The sequence below is a fragment of the Pezoporus wallicus genome, unplaced genomic scaffold (genome assembly GCF_028554395.1).
Source record: "Pezoporus wallicus isolate ANWC-B61680 ecotype Strahan unplaced genomic scaffold, APGP_CSIRO_Pwel_v1 scaffold_2696, whole genome shotgun sequence".
NCBI lineage: Eukaryota > Metazoa > Chordata > Aves > Psittaciformes > Psittacidae > Pezoporus > Pezoporus wallicus.
Genome location: NW_026637439.1, coordinates 2,399,912 through 2,421,037, shown reverse-complemented (window position 1 = coordinate 2,421,037; position 21,126 = coordinate 2,399,912). Strand labels below are relative to the sequence as shown.

Genomic DNA, 21,126 nt, shown 5'->3' with positions numbered 1-21,126 from the left:
TGGGTTCTGTATCCATCCCGCAGAATTTACTGTTTCCTTTGCTCACTCTGAAACTATGAAGCTATAAGAATTTGAATGGTGTCCTTTGATTATCGTGTCTTGGCCCTGGGACCAATAGGGAGAAAAATCAGACCAAACGTACCACATTCTGAACCAAGATTTTTGTTTCTAGATTTATTTGCTTAGTCCCTGTGTTGTATTTCCAGCATACTCTTCACATCTATGTTTATGCAGCTCTCCTAAAAAGATGAATGATGACAGAATGGAAATTTAACTTTTTGAAGGACTTTGTCTTTTGGCTTTTTATTGTATTGGAATGAAAGCAAAAATGCTTTGTACTGTTTAAAAATATATACAGTGTTGTGGTTGGATTTATTTTTTTTCTTCCTTTTTTCTATTTTGTCTTAGTTGTCTTACTAAAGCTTGGTCTTTATAAATATTATTTGTGTGTTAGCACAATGCCATGTTTCACTTAGAAAATGTTGAATGGCATTCTTCATGATTTTTTTTTAACTGTTTTAAGATAAAATTCTGGTAAAATTGACTAATTTGAAACCCATTTTTATTTTGATAGACTGCCATATTCTATCAGCATGCTATTTCAAAAGGTTTCTGACCAGTTATTTTAGCACGAAAAATGAAAAACAACTCTTTTGTCAGAGAGGGAAAAGGGGGAAAGTCTTCGTATTCACTAATTATCTTAGGAAAATAAGACATACATTGCCATACAATATGAATAGAAAAGGCTTTCCCTAAAACTTGATTTTATTTTTTAAGGAAAATTTGGGCATTCTATGTCCCTGCAAAGTGCCAAGCTGAACTTTTTTTTGTGAAATGGTGTTATAAGCCCATGTCTGTCTTTATGAAGAAATCAATAGGTGTGTTCCCTTTACAGGAGCACTGTAGCCACCCAAAGTATCAATGAGGGTAAGAGTTGTTTTGACGCCATTTTGAAGCTGTAAATGAGATGACTGGGACCTGCAGGGCAGGTTCTGAGACACTGGGCTCTCCCTTGGGGTGGCTGGATGGTGTGTCAGACAGGCTCATCAGTGACTTGTATGCATTGGTTGAAGGTCCTAACCTCAAGTAGGGCTTGCCTGTTCTTATCAGCTAGTCTGCATTCCTTAGGTGGTTTCTCTGATCTTGTACACGTGTCCCATCCCACTATGCAGCTAGCAGTTAGCTTATGGTTTTGGTATGTGCTTTAATATGCAATACAGCTTCACTTTTAGCTGCAATGGCTCTGCAATCTGAATAGAAACAGGATATCGTTGATGTCTCTCAGATACGATTTTTAGTCTAATAGACTAGAACAGATAAGTTTGTAAAAGGTGCTTCAGAATAGGCGATGGAGGTAGTAAATGGTGGCTTCTATAATTCTGAAATTTAGGCATTTTTACTTGATTTCTTAGGTTTACATTTGTGCCTATAGTAAAGCTTTCCAGGCTTGAAAATTCCACCTGTTACTGACAAAAGAAATGGAAATTGCAGTGTACTGGAGATAGTTTTTTTTTCAATTTGCTAGTTTCCAAGTTTACAATCTTTGTTAGTAATTCTTTTGGGGGATTGGGGAAAAATGGAAATGTATTTAAAGATACAAACTTTTTTTAAACTTCAGTTTTACAATTATACATTTGATTACAAATGCTGTATGTCTGATAAAAATAGGACAGCTTTGCTACACCGCAGTTTTTTGTGGTACATTTCAGTATGATTTTTCAAAACTGGAAAGATACATTGTATGTTATTAAACTCGCGTAAAGCTTCATTAAGCACTGGTATTAGCCGCAACCTTAGATCTGTTTGTAAATACAGTGGATTCTAAGCTGTGTATTACTGACAATCTCATACCCTTTGTGATGGCTGCCAGCTGGGTTTAGCTCCAATCATATTTACTTTTCGGGCCCAGCTGGATTTTTACCCAGTGGCTAGTATACCCATTCAAGCCATGAGCAGCCAGTTTCTCCAGGAGAATGCTCTGGGAATGGTGTCAAAGGCTTTGCTAAGGTCCAGGAAGACAACATCCTTAGCCTTTCCCTCATCCACTAAGCGGGCCACTGTGTTATGGAAGATCAGGTTGGTCAAGCAGGATTTGCCCTTCATAAACCCATGCTGACTGGGCCTGATCCCCTGGTTGTTGTGCATGTGCTGTGTCATGGAACTCAAGATGATCTGCTCCATAACCTTCCCTGCCACTGAGGTCAGACTGGTAGGCCTGTAGCTCCTCCTTTCAGCCCTTCTTGTAGATATCATAATTGCTACTAGGAAGTAGCTAAATATAGTGATCAAGAGCTGTTTCCACTCTGAAGGGTACATGTGTGGTGTCTTATTTTGAGAACTGTGGGTCTTGGAGAGGGACAGTGAGAGGCCTGAGGCTCAAGCTTTCATAATAGAATACTTCTTTTCGCATTTCTTTGCCTTAATGTCCAAATCAGTGGGATTATAAAGATTTTTAGATCTTCATATACTTACTTATTTTGGGCATATAGATAAATATAAAAATGCTAAGACACCTTGATTATCATCAACAGAGCCACCAATTCTCCTTTGGTATCAGGAAGAGAAAAGGGAAACTACTTTAGCTTGTGTTTTCCAATCTCTTTTTAACTATTTATCAGATGTAGTTCTAACACACTTAGATGATAGAAGAGACTTAATTTTTGACCATTCTTTGAAATTAAGATGCAGGTGTGCAGTGCTGTGTTATGCTGTATATGCTAGCTGCAGGACAGCACTGTGGCCTCTCACAGGCTCTGTGACATTGCACTCTGAGCACAGTTGGTTAAGTAATTGAGTGGAACAGCTGCATGTATTATGAGACACTACAGAGCAAGAGGTAGATCACTGTGTAAAGCAGTTCAAGAGATGATTTTAACCATGGCAGCAGGCCGTGGCCACAGGCTTTACTGCAGCTTTTGCTAGATGCAAATGCCGAGATGCTCAGGCTGGAGGATATGTCAGGGACTTAAATCTTAGGTGCATATACCTCTTGAGGAGATAGCCCAGGACTATTCTTGGAGGAGGAAGTATGCTTAAAGATCATGGTTTGGGGATATTTGAAGAGGTGTTCTTCATTGTGACACTTCATAAAATCAAAACATTGAAATAGACATGCCAGCATCAGGATTGTCCAACTTGATGTGAATGCAGTTGTTGCTGTAAATGTTTTTTCCTTCAGCTGAACTACTTGCAAAGCTGTCAGAGGCCAGCTGTGGTATTTGTTGGTGGATTCATCTTCTTTGTGTAGACTTAATGGCACTGTTGCTTCTGATTGGTTTGGTGGCTAACAAAAATGGAGAGGAAAAACAGAAAGGCCAGCAACTGCTTCAGTCTCAAGATAGAAATCTCTTCAGATAAGAGTGCATGCTTGTGTCATTTGATATTGTCACTTGCCTGTCTCTTGACATTGCTGTTTTCATGAGACCAACTGCACTGTTAGTGGTAACTGTTCTTATGTGGAAGGTGCTTTTGATATCTCTTAAGCCTGTACATTGTTAAATTAGCTACTACTCTGTGCAGTCAGAAACATGCGTTCTCCTCACAACTGCATTCAGGCTTCTGTGCCATCAGAAATAAATTATATGAAATTTTCAATACCTGATGCCCCTTATCTGTGTTGTGTTTTGTGGTGTTTTGTGGTTTTTTTTTTTTTTTCTATTGTAATTTTTTCCCCCTTTTTTCCCCTTTAGCAGTGTCTGTTTTCCAGAAGGTTGCTTCTTGGACTACTCACTTTTTCTGCTTTCTGGCCAGTTTTCTTCATGCCATCTAGCTAAAATACCTTGCCATAGATGAGAATTATTTAGAAGCACTCTGTTTTTTCTTCAGCTGTCTGTGTTAATGTGAGTCATATTGGCTTTTGCCCAGGAGCTAGTTTTCTGACTGTCATTTTATTATATCGACTGATAATTGCAACTGACCTATCTCCAAATGTATCGTGAATCCACTGCATATGCTTTGCAGGTAATAACTAGTTTCTCTAAATGCATAGCATTTTCAGCCTGTACTTTTTTCCCCCTCTTCTGTTTACTCTCATCTTTATTCTTATCTCTAATTCCAATTATGTTTTCACATGCAGTGTCCCAGCAGCTTTTGTTAATCTCTTGCTGATCTCAGTTACATGTCAAGGTGGCTCTCTGCATATGTTAACATGTACTGACAATAGACTTCCTTCCCTGCTTGGGTTTACCTACTGTGCTTCACTGGCAGTTCCATCATAAAGATTTTTAGCAGCAGAGTGGTATATGGAATTTTCAGTCCAGCTGTTCTCTTCAGTGATTCATTTCACAGCAGTCCAGTGTTGTGTTCATCAGAAAGGCTAACACACCAAACTGGCTCTGACCCTCCTGCTCCGAAAACAGCTATGTTTAACCTGGATTGTTTCAGTGTTGGCATTTACAGAATAGAACCACACAGAATTATGCAGAGGGAGTAGTGAACTCCAGCTTCAGGGCAGGAATGAGCTGGTGGGAGAGCTGGGGAGAGGAGTTCCTGAATCTCGTTACTGCTGAAGTCTTCATGGTGGAAAGCCATGGCACGACTCACAACCACAGTTGCTCCTTGTCCAAGCAAGGAGGTGAAGCCTCTGGCGCCAAGTGACTAGCAGCACAAAAGTGAGTGGAAAGCATTTATGATTAAAAACAGAACTGAAATAGCCTTTGTTGTTCACACAGGGGATAATGAATCTAGTAGCTGTGTTGAGTTTTACTGCCTGTTAGTATGAAAACTGCTATGCGCTTTCTGCAATACAGCAGTGTACCTTGTATCGGCTGATGTTAACCCTGCCAAAAGACAGTACTGCATCAAGTCTACCAGTCTGGTTCTTTTATGCTAATAAAATGAACTGTTACTACACTTTGATTCAGAATGTTGTACCCATGTACCAGCATGGCTGGTGTCACTGGAGGCACAGCCTCCATAAGCATTTTAATAGTCTGAGTAATCTTGCTTTTTCATAGGAAACCCCACATCATTTTAGGTATACTTGCATGCTCATGAAATGGTGTTTGCTGTATTGGGATTTTTCTAGGTGTAAACTGTGTTTGTCACAGCTCTTATTTGCTCCCAAAATGCTTTCTGAAGGGGACACAGGAAGGGAAAAAAGAAGAATTGCCAATAACAGAGAAATCCAAGCTTCTCAGTTTGGTGCAGGATCTCATGTTACATAGGTTAACCTTAGTAAAAGGGAAGGTATGGGCCTCTGAAGATCACCACTCTTGCTAGCTAGTGTCAAGAAGCCACTTTTCAAGTATCCATTTTCAATCATCCATGTTAAGTTTGTATTAAGTGATAATGTGAAGGGTGTTAGAAATTTTTAGAAAGGAATTATTAAAGGTTCCTTGAGTATAGAAATACTCTAGAATGCTTACTGCTAATTTTAGCCAGTTACACAGAAGTAATTTAATGGAGTGTTATCAAAAGACATTACCATCTGTGGAAGAAAGTTCAGTTGTAACCAAATATTTATTCAAGTGTTGGATAATTGCTTTTTTCTATAATGCCTGTTAATTAGCAGTGAGTATGATACAGTCTTTCCAAGGTGACCATAATCTTTGCTTCCACCAGATCTTTCTTTGTTACAGAGCTATTTTTACATGGTGTCTTACTAGGAGTGGAAGCCTTGTTGTTAAGGAGGAATAGAAACTACTCTTAGAAAAGCAGAGTCTTGAGATCTTGAGAAATATTTGTCAAGTTGCGTAGAATTGTATTTTCGGTTAAAGAACCCTGTGGATATCTTTCCAGAAATATGAGCAAATCTATCTTGCATTTATAAAATATTTGGATTTTTTTTTTCAGAGAATATTGCTAGAAGGAATTGTGTACTGGTCCTGAAGGTGAGACAGAAAGGGAAACAGTCTCATGTATTTTCACCCTATGCTTCTTGTGATTTGGAACAGGCTCTTGGCCCATATCACCTCCCCATCAGATGCATACCTGAAATAACAGCCTGTAGAGTTCATACTTGTTACAACAATGTCCACATTGTAGAGTTTGTAGAAAGACTGAAGCAGAATATTTTAAGCATCTTGAGTAAGAAACTAAACATAGGTGTTCTGTCTTCTGAATATCCAGCATGTAGAGGGTTTTGAAACAGCCTGTATCCTGGAAAAATCTTTGTTGTGCTGTGTGAGATACAGGCAGCATTGGGTAAATACGTTTTTTTCTTAATTTCTTCCAGATTCCAATAAAAACATTCATGTTCCATATTGCTTTGTTTTGTACTTACTTAAAAAGCTGTGAAGAGAGCACAAAGCCAACTCTTTGATCTTACATATTTTAATATTGGTTGTTATGTGTTCTCCCTTTCTCCCAAGACTTTTAAGAATATGCTTAAACCATCCTTGTTTCTATCTTAATAGTACTTCTGTAATGTTTGTGAAGTTAATGAACGTATTCTTGAGAGTTTCTAGAAATGATGGAATTAATGCTCTATTTTCAGTCCTTTTTGTGAGAAATTATCTCTGAAAAATTCAGGTGCCATATTTGGTAGAATTCATAGAGAAACTTAAGCTTTCTGAAGTTTGAAAGCAAACGGAGCAAGTGCTTTGTTTCAGATGGTTAAAACATTGCAAGGCTATTGAACAAAAAGTATGTATTTAGGATGTCAAGAAGTAGGGAATAAACTGAATAATTTGAAACAGTTTCCAAAAAAGCCGTTTTTCCTTTGTAAAATTTCAGGTTATACAGTATAGTTATTCTAAATACATATTTTTGTTTAAACTTTGCATTTGTTTCTAGTTTAAAATTTTTTGAGTGCTTAAGCAGTTTGAGTATGTGGATGTAAATTTTTTTTTTTTTTTTCTTGAGACGTGAGCACTTCCATCCATGCAGTAAAAGTTTAGGGACAGGCTGGTCCCTGTTCTAGAGGTTAGTAGGTTCCAGTTTGAATCAGTGAGAGCAAAACACAAGAAGCAGCAAGAATAAACGACCAGATGGTGCGCCATTTGAAACTTAGGAGGCAGCCCTCCCATTGCAGCTCCAGCAAGTCCAGGTAGTTTTAAGGCTGACTGCAGTGAGGTGTGATCCTAAATGATTTTGAACATGTGATAAAGAATTTAGTGCTTCTATGTTTTCAGTTTCTATTTGCTCTTTCAAACTTCTCTTTTGAAGAGGAAGTTCTTTTACATGGGTGAGCCTGCTATTTCTCAGATTTTCTCAGGAAAAGATGCTAATCTCTGCTAGGTGAAAATCTGCCAGTCTGTTGAAGCTTTGGATGGAGAATGTGAATCTAAAAAGTAATCTTTTACTAGAGGAGGTGTTGTTCTTTGTGTTAGAGTGAATCTAGATGGGTGGGATGTTAGTGTGTTGGATTCTTTTGTGTGTAACTTATTAAATTGATATATAAACTGTAAGATAGTGTATATACTTGGGAAGAATGAAATGAGTGTTTTTTTTACTGTGTGTACGTAGAAATGAAGTAGGCATGTGTGAGAAAACAGTGCCATTAAATGCATGGGAATAATAGGTAAAAGCCTCATGAAGCTGTTTCTAGCAAAAGCTTCATTTTCTTTCTGGTATGTGTATGGTGGTATTATTGAAATTGATATAATAAAGCTTTTACAAAGTTAGTAAAAATACAGTTCAGTTAAATACTCTCCCTTCTCCAACATCCTCCATTCCATCCCCTCCACAATCCATTTTTCCCCTTTTCTCTGTTCTTCTTCCTCCCCTTTCTTCATTCACTGTCAGGAAGGGGCGCCTCAGAAGAGTCATTTCAGCTCAGCACGCCACCGTCAGAGACTAGTGGAACCAGCAGCTACAAAAGTGAGTCTCTTTGTTGAAGGCCCATTTTTAAAATGGAATTTTGTGTCAGCAGAATATTTGTTTTCTAAGAGAAGCTCTTCTGTGTGCTTTGTGAGAAATAGATTTTTACTTACCTGCAAGTGATACAATCATTGTCTCTAAAGGTGAAGTTTAGCACTGGAAAGATTCATATTCAAGTGCAGCAGTCTTACTTTCTTTAAAACGTTGGGGTGAGTTGGGGAAACAGGAACTCTATGAAATGTTCTGCTTTGCTTGTATTACTTTGTGGGATGTGTTAAACATATGTAGTTCATTTGCCTCATTCTTAAACAAAAGGCTTTCATTGAATAAAAAATTTGGCAAAAATATGGAAAATGATCACACAGTCTATTATCAAGATGTGATATGAACTTTCAGAGTAAAAAAACACAGCGTTGTCATCAAAAGATGATACTAGCAGATACAGTAGTAGTACTCGTTATAAGGTTATTCCGTCTTTCTGGAGATATGCTGCTTGCTAACAGGACACAAAAAAGCTTCAGATATTCAGTGAGTGTGATGTTATGGATCTTTTATTCCCTAGGCTCATAAGATGTATTATCCTAAAATATGTAATGCAAATTTTAGAGCATCAGTAGCTGTTCAGCTGTATCTGTCTTTTGCTACTTTTTGTGAGAACCAGCAAAAATGGAACTCTGTGTCCATTACTACCACCTCCCAAAAGTCCCATTCTCTGCTTTTCTGTAGATTTGGATGCTTGCAGAATTGATCACAATATTTACATAGAACCTCTGATACGTATTGGAGTAGATCAATGGTAGTAGTCCTGGTCCTGAAATAAAAGCCCTGGTTTTATCAAAGAAGAAAAAGTGGACACATGTCTTGCCGTGCATTCTGAATTGTGACTCCAGTCACTGTTGTCAGACCTATCTTCCTGTTGCTAAATGTGTTGACTTTTTAACTGTGCCAGCTTATATTGTTTATGCCTTTTAGCCTGTAACAACACTGTCGATAATAACTATTCTTTTGGGGCTCTGGAAAAGAGCATTTTGGTGTTTACAGAGGCAAAAGTGAATGAAAAGTGTGTGTATGTATATATGTATGTGTATATATTTTAAGGATTAGTTAAGTAGAATGAATTCTATGATTCTACTTAGGTTTGGAAAGGACCTTAAGAGCATCAAGTTCCAACCCCCCTGCCACGGGCAGGGACACCTCACACTAAACCATGTCACCCAAGGCTCTGTCCAACTTGGCCTTGAACACTGCCAGGGATGGAGCATTTGCAACTTCCTTGGGCAACCTGTTCCAGTGCCTCACCACCCTTACAGCAAAGAGCTTCTTCCTTATATCCAATCTAAACTTCCCCTGTTTAAGTTTGAACCCATTACCCTTTGTCCAGTCACTAACAGTCCCTGATGAAGAGTCCCTCTCCGGCACCTTTGTAGGCCCCCTTCAGATACTGGAAGGCTGCTGTGTAGGAACAGAAATCAGTTCTGAATGAGACTGTCTCTTAAGGAACCCATGCTCTAGATGAGCCGCTTTTTGTGTGCATTGATGTGCACTAGAATCACTCCAGGCAATTCCTTCAGCATAGAAAGCCAGAGGAAAAATGTATTCTGAAGTGCAGTTCTGTAAGTTGTGCTAGTGTTTGCTCCCTCCCCTTACTTATTTTTCCAGCAGTTTTCCACCATACCCCGGTGCCCTACTATAGCCTTCTTGTTGAAAGTAGATGCACTGTCAAAACCTCAATCTGGTAGCTGCAGAGCAACCTTCTCAGTATTTGCACTTGTGTTTTCTTTGGGGCAGAATGACCAGAAAGGGTCTTGATTGGTGTTTCCAGGGCCCTTGGCCACTGCTATATGTTCTTGGAATCAATTGCTACAACTGAAAGGCTGTTTGAAATAACTTGAGGTAATGATTTCCGCATGTTTCCCACTCCTTTCTTCTTTGCCTCATCCTTCTTTAGGTCTTAGGTCTGGGAAATGTCATGTTTACTTATGATCAGACCCCACTCATGTCAACCCACCTGGAAGGTAAGGTCTGGAATAGGCCTGGGCACCTCAACAGCTGCCCTTTGACAGAAGTTTTGGAGCAGGAATATTGCCTTATGATTCTGAACCAAGGAGGTGTAATTTGCTGCTTGGCATGGGACAAGCACTGGAAGTAGACGTGAGAGCAGTGAGAAGTCTGTGCCCAAAACCTTTGCAATCTTTGCTCAGGACAGTCAGGGCTGTGCTGTACTGTTCCATGGACTGAAGCCACTCAAGAGAAGGGGTGAAGACAAACCTGACCTCCAGCAGGTGCTACAAGTAGTTGTGTGCTTGTGGGAGGAGTAGCCTTCTCCTGGCAGACTTCCCTGCAGACTGCTGCAAGTCAGTAGGAGTGTCATCAGAGTCTTTTCACCCTTCTTCTTCCCTGTTGTGGGACAGTAGGGACCCTTAGCTGTAGTTGCTGTGACAACCTGACCAGCACTCTGCTTGAAGAAATCCATGTGCAATGCAGCTGGTTAAGAAAGCCTACACTGTAAAAGGAAGTTGAGAATCCAGCTGAGAAAGTTGCAACACCAGTGCAACCTGTCTCCAAGCACTACCAAAGACTTCACCTGCAGATACACCTGCTGCAGTGCCTTCTTGGCAGGCCCCTTGGGCATGCAGGGTGTTAATCATCTGCTCTTGGGACTGTGGAGATCAGGAAAGCTTTCCTGATAAGGATTAGGAGGATAGGGGTGAGTCTTAGCTGTGCTGGTAATTCTGGAAGTAGGAAGCTGTAGAAAGGCAACAGGACTGGCAGACCTTCTTCAGCAGCTTGTTTTATTACACTCCTTGGTCTAAATTTAATGCCTCAGGAAGAGCTACCTGGTGGTAGGGGTAGATACACAGAAACCAGCAGTTTCATGGTCTTGACACCATCCTAAAGCAAGAGCTACTTTGTCCTTTCAGACTGAAGATGGCAAATGTCCATTAACAAAGCTAACATGCCTTTCTTTAAGCTTGTTGATTCAGCTCTTTCTCTAGTTTAAGAAACCACAGTACCACAAACCCACACCCCCCAAAACCCCTGAAACAAACCCCCAGATAAACAAACAAAAAACCCCAACAACCCAGAACAACTAAAAGCCCCAAATCAAACCAACTTGTTACTTTGAAATGGTATGTTGCCTCTTGGCTCTGTAAAGGCTGGTGGATGCCTTTTATTCCTTTTGCCTTCCTGTGCAGCTGGCAGGATATTACGGAAGCCCAGGCTGCACAGCTTGCAGACTGTTGTCTGTGTCAAGGACACTGGGGGTGGGGGAAAATCATCAGACCAGTAAAGAAATACTGGTTTTGTGCCCAGGAAAGCATCCTGGTGGGCTTGTTATGGGTGTTTTGTTCTGCATGTCTGGTGCCTGGGTTTCCTGCATCTGGCTCCTAACCTCATGGGTATGGGAGAACAACTGTCTTTGGGAGACTAGGAAGCAGGGCAGTATCAGAGGACACTGAGGTACAACTTTGCCCAGAAGGTCCTCTGTGTATGGTCAGCTGACTCTAGGTGAGCATCTGCATGCATTCTGCAGATCATCCTGGACCCAAATGAATGGCATTGTGGTTTAGTGATTTGATACGGGAGCATGGAGGTTGAGAAGTTACAAGGGAAAGCATTCAGATCATTTTCAAACTCTTATGTTTCAATATGTAGTAAGAATAAAGCTCTATTCTAGATAGGTTGCCAGTACAATTTGGAAGACTTGTAAATAACAGTTAATGAAGATTACTTTGAATATTGTTAGCTTGAAAGAACACTGATAATAGAATGAATCACATGGAAAACTCCAGGCTGGTTGTGAAAGAGAGAGCATTTCAACAGAGAGTTTGTTTGGCTTTAAGTCATTCTTTCTGGTGTGGGTACCTTACTAATTAGTTACAGAGAGTGGTAATCTTCCCCCAACTCATGCTAAACAATTTCAGCAGCATCTGTGAATAAAGATTTTAAAAAACAAGACTTTCTTGCTTGTGAAGGCATTTCTGGAGTAACAGTAGTAGTCACTATTGCCATATTCTACTTTTTAAACTGATGAAAGTTTTCTAGAACTGTTTTTTTCTCTGCCTACCTCAGTGATTTATGGCTTGTAAATAAATAGTTTGCTATTGAAAGCCATGTCTTCCCCTGCCAAACCGCGGCTGGGTGGGTCTTAAATAGGTGGGAAGCCTGAGTAAAAAAATGAATTATTTATATCTATCAATAATAAATGGCTAGGTAGATCAGATACTATTGTGCATCTTACTAAGCTGCATCTTAAGTATGTTTTAAACACACATTCATTCTTAGAATTTTATTGCTTTTGCCATAAACTCAACACGAGTGGAAGGGTGTAATCCAGAGTAGGTATTCCGGTAACTTGTTCACCATGGGATCTGCTCATTTACAAAAAAACCCCAAATCACCCAATCAGCAGGGGAGTGCAGAGAAGAAAAAAGTACTATTCCCTAGCACTCCTCTCTGGCAACAGCTGATATAAGTTGATTTGATGGCCAGTTGATTGCTAGGAAGTTATGTTTACCAAAGGTTAGAGAGCCTGGCAGATGTATAAATAGAAGCAGAAGATAGTTGGCAGTCAGATATTACAAATGGATCTTCTCTTCCGTGAGTTAAGTTTGTTTTCCTTATAAAATCTGAACAAGCCAGTCAATCAGTAGTGTAATATTCATGGTACTAGATAGGGTATTTTTGACCTGCTGTGCCAAAACAGAAACAAAATAAATCCACAGTATTCCCTTACCAAAACCTTAGTTTTGTGGAAGATAACAGCAAGTTATAATTAGATGTTTTCAGCTGTTACTTTAAATGTGTGGCCTTCATCTCAATGGTGCTTGCATGCCTCCCGATTGATTAAAAATAGAAATAGCTGTGGTAGAAATAGTATTAGAAATTGTTTGGCTAGCCTGAATGTTATTATGTATGCAAAACAGTATTACAGAAAGATACGATTAAATGAGTGGACATACATCCTCATGTAGGTGTGGAATGTCTGCATAGCATGATCAGAAACACAGGATGGAGTGGGATCAAACTGTGGGCTAGAACATGAAACGTTTACTAAGAACAGAGGTGGGGGGTAAACTAGTATTGGTAGGTGTTTCAACCATACCAAGGTAACATTTGTGTCATCAAAAAGACAGCGTTTTTTGCCCCCTCCAAGAGTTATTTTATTCTGCATGTACTTATCTCCACTAAGGAAATTACCATGTAAAGTACACTGGTGCTTTCCTTTACTCAAGTATCTTTGTGATATGACTGCAGGAGAGATGAAAGCTGCTGGGCTTAGCCTGCAAGCTGACTTGTGTAAATCAGTATTGGAACTAGGATGAATTTTTTTACTACTCCCTATTGCACACTCTGTTTAGGATTGGATTGCTTCCTGCTAGCTTTAAACCAGCTAGAAAGTGTATAGAGGAAACTATGGGTGAGTACTCTTATAACTTCTGTTTCATGCTGAATAGACATGTAAGTGAAGGTGTTTGTCCTAATCCTTTTGTTTTGTTTTTGAGGGTCTCTGAGACTAGTTACACAAGAAATATCTGTGCCTTTGAAAAGTTCTTGTCATTAATTAGTAGATATTTTACGACATAAACTTGCAGACAGACATACTAGATAGTAGTATAAATGTGAGTAACCTTCACTTATCCTGTTAGACCTTATTAAGACAGTATAAATAGGATAATCAGTGAAAGGTAAAAGAGAATTTAAAAAATGTAATGCTTGCACAAACTTAAAACAGTTGCTGATGTGATTTACTGTGGTTTGACTTGGAACAATCCATCTGCCATATTAGACAAGGAGGGGGATGAAATTGACTATAAAATGGCAATAATCCAAAAGATTATCCGAGTCCTTATCTCAATTTGCCTAGAATGTTAGTAGTCCAAGCAAAAACTATAAAATATACCTGCCTTTATTGCTAGCAGTTACAGAGAGACCAAGTAATGATATAAATCGTGGAAAAGGATTTACCAGTATTACATTTTTGCTTTCTGTAGGTAAGAAGGATTTTCTGTCCACTGTAGTTTTAGCTGTCAATTTTGCATAGGCTGAAACAGTGATTGATTTCTTGTCAGGAGTTCACAGATTCTTGTAGATGGTGATCCAGCACTGGTCTAGTAATTTGCATTGTTTTGTCAAGGATTTTTCCAGTGAAATTGTGAGTATTAAGAAGCTACGTTTGCAATATCAGCTTCCCTCTTGCATCAGTCTTTAGATCAGTGATTGATGCAGCTGATATATCTGTTGTTGCACACAGAGACTTTTGAGATTTTTGAATGAAAACAAAAATAGCAGACTGGTAATGATTGTGTTATGATCCCTTTCTGGTAAGGAAAGTAATACTTCAAAAGAGCATTAAAATCCACAAAGAAAAACTACCTTTCTCATTCTTGTCTTGCCAGCAGTGCATACTCAAAAATTGAGATTGCAGCTAATTAGAGGACCTGGATGACATCAGCACGGAGAGCACTGTAATATCTGTAAGGCTAGTGGGATATTTTGCCATATTGTCTTTGAAGAGATTCAAATCATTTTTTCTTACTTTGAAGTGTTGACTAGAAATTGAAGATTTGTGCACAGCTGGTGGTGGGGGTGTGCTCTTGCACACCATACAGGAAAGAGGAGTAGTGACAGTAGCATTTTGCACTTCAGCTGCAAGCTCATCAAACAAGCAGGAGACAAGGTAGGAAAAGTGCTGAGAGGACCCATGAAGAGCAGTGTTTAGGTTTATAGTAGTGGCAAAGACAACAGATTGTGAGAGTGTGGCTCCCTAAGTCAGAATGGGTTCTCCTTTTGGAGTAGCCAACAGTAGTGTGGATCTTTCAAATTTGGCATTTAAAGCGCTGTAGGGATTTTAGCTTGTTGAGAGAAATGTGTGACTATAGTTTTGAAGTGAAAAAATGAAGCTTCATTTTGACTAAGCTGTTTTCACAAATGGAGTTAATACTTACCTTCTAGTCTGCAGAGAATCTTATTTTTTCCAGTGTGACCCTTGCCCTAGAACATGAGCCTTTTTTCTACAGCAGTGGAGCTTATTATCAGTAAGCTGTGGAGTCAGCTGAACCTATCCAATTTAAATTTATAAATACTGATTAAAATGTCAACATTAAGCAAAATCTCTAATTTTGAGACCTTTAATTCCATAAAGGGCAGAAGATCTGGAATCATTAACACAGCAAATACAAATTAGCCTTTTCCTAGAAGAGAGATACTTGTGTTGTCTGCTGTGAGAAAGTAGCTACTTGCCACTTCTGTTCCATGTGACTTGGGGGGTGGAGGAAGAGACTTATTTGCATCCTTTGTTCCTGGCCTGCCCAAAATCTTCTTTTCACCCTTGTATGTAAAGAGCAGGTGCAGAGCTCTGCTCTATGTGTCCTGGCGTGGCCATGATGGGCATAAGAGTGTCTTGGCAAGACTCTTGTGACCTAATTCCTCTGATTAACATGGCTTAAAGTTTAGTTCTAGTGTACTTTTCCCTTTCAGCATACATGGTCTCTTCCAGCTAATGATTGTTAATGTGCCAAGATAGAGTAAGGCCTGTGTTTTACTAGTGGCAGTCAGTCCTGGAAAAAAGAGTAAATATGCTTGGACTTTTCTGGCCCCTTCTGTCCTGTGCAAAATGACTAACGAAAACTGTTGCAATCAAAGCCTTAATGTAGGCAAGTCTCATTCATGCAAAAGCAGGCTTAATCATGTTACCTTCTAGTTACTGATTTCAACAAAATTTAACAGCAGCTGCTGAAACATATTCCTTGTGTAATACAAAACATAAGCTGAAGCTGGGAAGAGGAAGGCAACTAGATTCCTGTGTGCATAATGGTCTCCAGCAACTGTATTGTCAAGAAGTGCAAAGCTGGCCACTGTGTGCTTGGGTGTTGCTTTTTTCTTTTACTTTTTAATAGTAAGCAAAATCCTATGTAAGTAAGCCCGTATAAAAAAACACTGCTTTCTGTTTGATGCAAGAGCCTAGAGGATCAGACAAAACCCAGAGAAATCCTTGGCTTTAGTTAAAGTGGATTCAGGGTTTTCCAGTCTGGTAAACTGTATCATTGTTCATATTTGTTCAGGTGAACAGTTATACCAGCATCTGACAGTTATGTCTTGTGCGATTTCCCCCCCCCCCTTTTTTTCCCTTCTCATGTAGTATATAGTAGCACTCTTTAAAGAAAAGATGGGCGCAGCTCTAGTGTCCTCAACATAAGGACAAGGCACTGTTGAAGCAAGCCCAAAGGAGGCCATGAAGATGATCAGGGGGCTGGAGCACCTCCCATATGAAGATAGGCTGGGAAAGCTAGGGCTTCTGGAGATGAGAAGGCTGCATGGAGACCTCATAGCAGCCTTCCAGTATCTGAAGGGGGCCTACAAGGATGCCAGAGAGAGACTCTTCATCAGGGACTGTAGTGATTGGCCAAAGTGTAATGGGTTCAAACTGAAACAGGGGAAGTTCAGGTTAGATATAAGGAAGAAGTTCTTTACTGTGAGGGTGGTGAGGCACTGGAATGGGTTGCCCAGAGAAGTCGTAAATGCTCCATCCCTGGCAGTGTTCAAGGCCAGGTTGGACAGAGCCTTGGACGACATAGCCTAAGGTGAGGTGTCCCTGGCCATGGCAGCGGGATTGGAACTAGATGATCTTAAGGTCCTTTCCAACCTTAATCATTCGATGACTGTATGGGAATATTCTTGTGAATTTGGTAGCTGGAATCTGTTTAGTGTTGGTGTTTCAAATACTTTGCAGTCCTAGAGCATGGGTTTTCTAACACTGTGTTAGATTAAATCATTTTGTATACTTTGAAGGTTCATACCATACAGAATAACATCTTCGTATGTTCAAATGCAGTTAAAAATATTTAAAAGAAGCCTTGTTTTCTGTGCCAAGCAGCATTCTGCAGGGAGAACTGTGAATGGAGTCTTACTCAGTAGCAGTAACTAGCTTCCAGAGCTTGCCAATGCAGAAGTGGCAATTTTCATTCATGAAAATGCTTGCAAAGCAATGACCTTTAATCTAATTTGGTGAGGGTGTATACTAAGAAAAAACCCTGGTAGGCTGGTGGCTGCATCTGGATTGACAAGAAAGAACATCAAAGCCTTCAGCTGAAAGGCAGAATATCAGACTTTATTGTAAGGTATTACAAATGCCTAGCTCCTTGGCAGCCAGTGTGGACAGGGAAAAGTAGTCACCTTGACTGGGACTTGCGTTACCAGTAAGTATCAGTACAATTTTCCTGAGAAAAGTGAATATTGAATTGCAGCTTGGCTAAGACAGTTCAGATTAGGAGAAAGAGGTGGTCCAAACACGAACTCACTCGTGTCATCTAGAAGGGATAATGGTTTTATAGTTACACATGTTTTGTAAGAAGTCAGATCTGATTGAGAGGACCTTGACTGACAAATAGCTGAACACCTTTTTGCACTGTTCTGAAATTGGTTGGTCCTGTTTTGAACTGAAAAGAAATTGCTTGGTCCTGTTTTGAACTGGAAATTTTAAAGTCAGTGGCCACTCCTGAAATTTAATCCTAGTGTCAATAAAAAAAAACATTTCAAGACAGACATTTGGTATTCTTGGAACCAGGAAACATTGTAATTTGGTGTAAGAACAAAGTACAGCTTTGGCAGAGAAACAAAATTACAGCAGAAGAGACATTCGGTGTAACACCTGGCTTTTGGGGGGCTCGATCTGTCTCCATGCTGAGCCCCTTGGTAGCGTGCTCTGTGAATCTGAAGAACTGACTGTTAGCAAAGTAGGAAGCAATCAGATAGAAAGCATAATCTGCCACCACCTCACTTAGAAGATATTTAGAATGGATTAATACAATGGCTTAATATGTAAATCTTATAAAGAAGTCAAGATAAGTTTGTAAAAAGCTCTTGCACAATGCAACCCCTTTTCCTGATAAATCAAAACAATCCTACGTTATATTACTTGACCTGCTTTTTTCCCTTATTTCCAAATCCAAATGCAGGATCTGCTGTCATCCTCCAGCTTTTCTTCAGCAAAAACATAGTAATTGCTTAAGAAGAAAATCCTTCAAACTTATCCTTCAAAGCAGTAGCTCTTGCTGTCAGTGATTATGATAAGGTGAATTGTCTGCCATTGCTGATTTTTTTTTTCCTACTGTTATTAATGCAGTGTTAATGTTACAATGTTAACCTATTCTTAATTCAGTGTATTAAGATCTAACACACATTACAGACTATGACAGCTGGGTAGTGGAAAAAAGCCCCTCATCCTTAATCTTACCACACTTAACTCCTCAACTGGAGAATGCATTACTGAATTTTGCCTTTAAAAGATTCATTCTTTCACATGACTACATGGACAACTGAAAACTCTCAAAAATAAGACTTTCTGAATATTTGAACATTTATTGAATTGAATTCTGAATAATTTCAATTGTTGGAAGATGTAGCAGATTAGCTGTGGCTTTAAATTCAACCTGTATTGACAGCATGAATTGTGCCTTTAGCAGTTTATGAATGTGTCAGCTTTTTACTGATTCTTTAGAATTAAGCCCAGCAGTGAGCAATAAGCTAATGGCATCTCCCTCCCATATAAGGGAGGAAATTCAGTATTTTAATTTTTCTGGTAATTTGCTCTGTTCTGTTATTTAGATCATTTTTCTAGTTAATAGTCTTCCCTGAAGACTTTGACACAGAATAAAGCTCAGTGTGCTTTATTCAGCCAGTGTGGAGTTTTTTGTAAGACCAGATATTTGCATGCTGGTGCATTGACTGAACTTGTCCATACTGAAGTGGCTTATAGGTATGTAGGACCAGGGGAGAAATCATAATTATTGAAATAAGTGTCTGTGCTTGTAGAACCATGTTATTGATAGTAAAAGTCACAGAGTATGGAGTTTGAGTGAATAATGATAGCTGCAATTAAATTCAGTACACATGGTTCTTAATGCAGCATTATAGCAATTTAGCATAGCAGGCACAGATCTCTTAAACCTAAGGCAAGGCTTATTATGTTTCCAGACAACGGGTTTTGAAACGCAAAATGCCTCTATGGCAAGAGTATCTAGTCCATTAAGTCTGCTTTGTGTTACTATAGTGGAATGAAAAAGCCCTAGAACCAGCCCGTCTTGAAATAGCCGGAAGAGGATTCAACAAAGGACAAAAGAGCACAGTGTTGCCCTCTGGGCAGAACTGGTGCTGAGAACCATGCAGAGTGGTAGCTAGCGCATCTTTTTTTCAGTACTCCAGGGGTTTGCCTGCTAAGTACTTGACCTGGAGGTCTTGACACCGCTAAGCTTTTACCTTCAGCTGTCCATATGTGTTGGATGCTGTGCAGCAGAACTGGAACAGCCAGTCTTCTGAGTCTTTTATTGAGGCTTTCAGAAAGGAAACATGGTAATGCCAGAAAACTGTGAAGTTGTTACTGGTCATTTTAGTGTAACTGAGATTGGAGCTAGAGTGTTACAAGCCTTCATTCCAGCTTTCCTGTTTTTGGTGGCTGTGGGTAAAACAGCTGGGAGAAATGTAGTAAAAGTGGCATTTTTAGCTTCTGAATGGTATGGATCTTTTTTTATGTACTTAGGAATTAAATGATTTATCTAAACTATAGGCTAGCTCCATGTAGAGCATGTTTACACTTTTCCTACATACTTTGTGTAGGCCCAGGTGTGGAGGTCTGCGGTAGTATTACAAAGCTAGCATAATGTTGGTAGTCTTGTCTGGGGTAGAAAGGTCTGTACTGATGCAGTTGATAATCTGATAATTTCTTCAGGCTGTGCAGAAATCTTTGTGGTAGATGAGTCCTAAGTGGCACCAACAAATTGAATAAGAGATGTAAAAATTCAGGGTTTTGAGACAGAAAAACAAGCTTTAGTTTACTATGGTTTTTTTTTGTTGGTTTTTTTGTTTGTTTGTTTTTTTGTTTGTTTGTTTTTTGTTTGTGTTTTTTTTTTTTGTTAAAAGTACGTACACAGTTTAATGCTGTGATATATAGGAGAAATAAGGCTATAAATATTATCCAGAAAGGATATTTGTTTTATTCCTTGTTTTGTTTGCTTATGGAGAAACATACTGTTCTAGCCTTACAAATGCTTATTTGCAGTGTTTTGTAAAGGTTCCTGTATGAATTAGATACCAAAGGTTTTGTTTCATTTTTCACTTTGTATGGGTAGATCTTGGCAGTTCTTAACATCTTCACTAACAAGTCGTTACAGTGAATCATCTCTCATGGAACCTTACTCTATAGCCAAAAGGGTGGCATGCGTGAAAATGGGCCAAGAAATTAATGCAATTTCTAGTGTCTAGAGAAGGCTGTATCTGTCATTTGCTACACTGTTATAATGATAAACTGTAGGCAAAGCATTGAGATTAAAAGAAAGGAAAAATAAAAAAGAAAATAAAAAAGAACCCAGTTCGCTCTTCCAATCGTAATAAACAAATCTAAGGTACATGTTGCAACTCCGATAAGTGTGATGCAAAACCAAGTACAAATCTTGCTCATACATTTTGGCACTTTTTCCACCAGCATTGTCTGTTACAATGTGACAGTGCCTAGAATTACAAGTAAAGTTTTACATTAGAAATAGAACACAATGACATTGTAAATATTGAAGAGGGAGGGGGGGAAACCCATACAAAGGGAAGTATGTGGGTTCTAAATTACAGTTACATTTTGTTGATGATGAATATGACATTTTAAATTTAGGGGAGTTACTCAGCTTCATAATGCAATATTGTATGCAGGTGTAACCGTTCTTTTGTATGTAAGCACATGTTATGCTAAAAGATGTTGTTTTAAATTGCAAATTCTGAACAGTTGCTGGAACTTCCTAGGAAGTGGCAGAATTGGTTACCAGGGCCCCTAATTCTGCTCTCCTATGCCTTTGCCTTATGATCTCTAATTACATTGTTTCACACTATTTTTTCCTGCCTCATTCAGTGAACAGGATGGGTGGCGCTCAGGAATTGAGCAGTTACTTGATATTTTAGTCCTTATCATTCAGTTAGCAGCCTGGGTTTTATTTGCTGCACACCATTTAGAAGTTTCTAAAGAATACAGAATTATTCATTCCCTTACGGCCTTTCTGAGGTGCCTGTTGAACTATTTTTATCCTATTGTATTTTCATGTGCATTTTTTGGTCAATAACTGTAATTTGATGTGCTATGTGAAATAACTTTTGTGCACAATTACACAGTATGCATGTGTACATATATATTTCCTTTTGAAAGAGAATTCTGTGATTGCTCCCTTTAATAATTCTAGAATGGAAGTCGAGTGTTACTTGACAGCCTTTTGTGAGAATATTGAAAGTAAACATGAAATAATGCAATTCAGTGACCAAAGACATCTGTCCATAAAACTCGAATCATTCTCATATGCAGCTTTGTCTTTCATGGTGCTCTTCAAC

At 39.1% G+C, this 21,126-nt stretch overlaps 1 protein-coding gene across 4 annotated transcripts in view; it reads left to right on the top strand.

Annotated features, from left to right (window-relative positions):
* Positions 1-21,126, top strand: part of MAST4 (microtubule associated serine/threonine kinase family member 4) — a 272,976-nt gene that overhangs the window by 98,726 nt on the left and 153,124 nt on the right. For 2 of the 4 annotated variants that reach the window (XM_057405474.1, XM_057405476.1), the window contains one exon: positions 7,687-7,761. The exons of the other annotated variants lie outside the window; for them this stretch is intronic. In XM_057405474.1, coding sequence (XP_057261457.1) covers positions 7,687-7,761 — 75 coding nt within the window. The remainder of the gene's footprint in view (positions 1-7,686; positions 7,762-21,126) is intronic. 4 annotated transcript variants of the gene reach the window in all.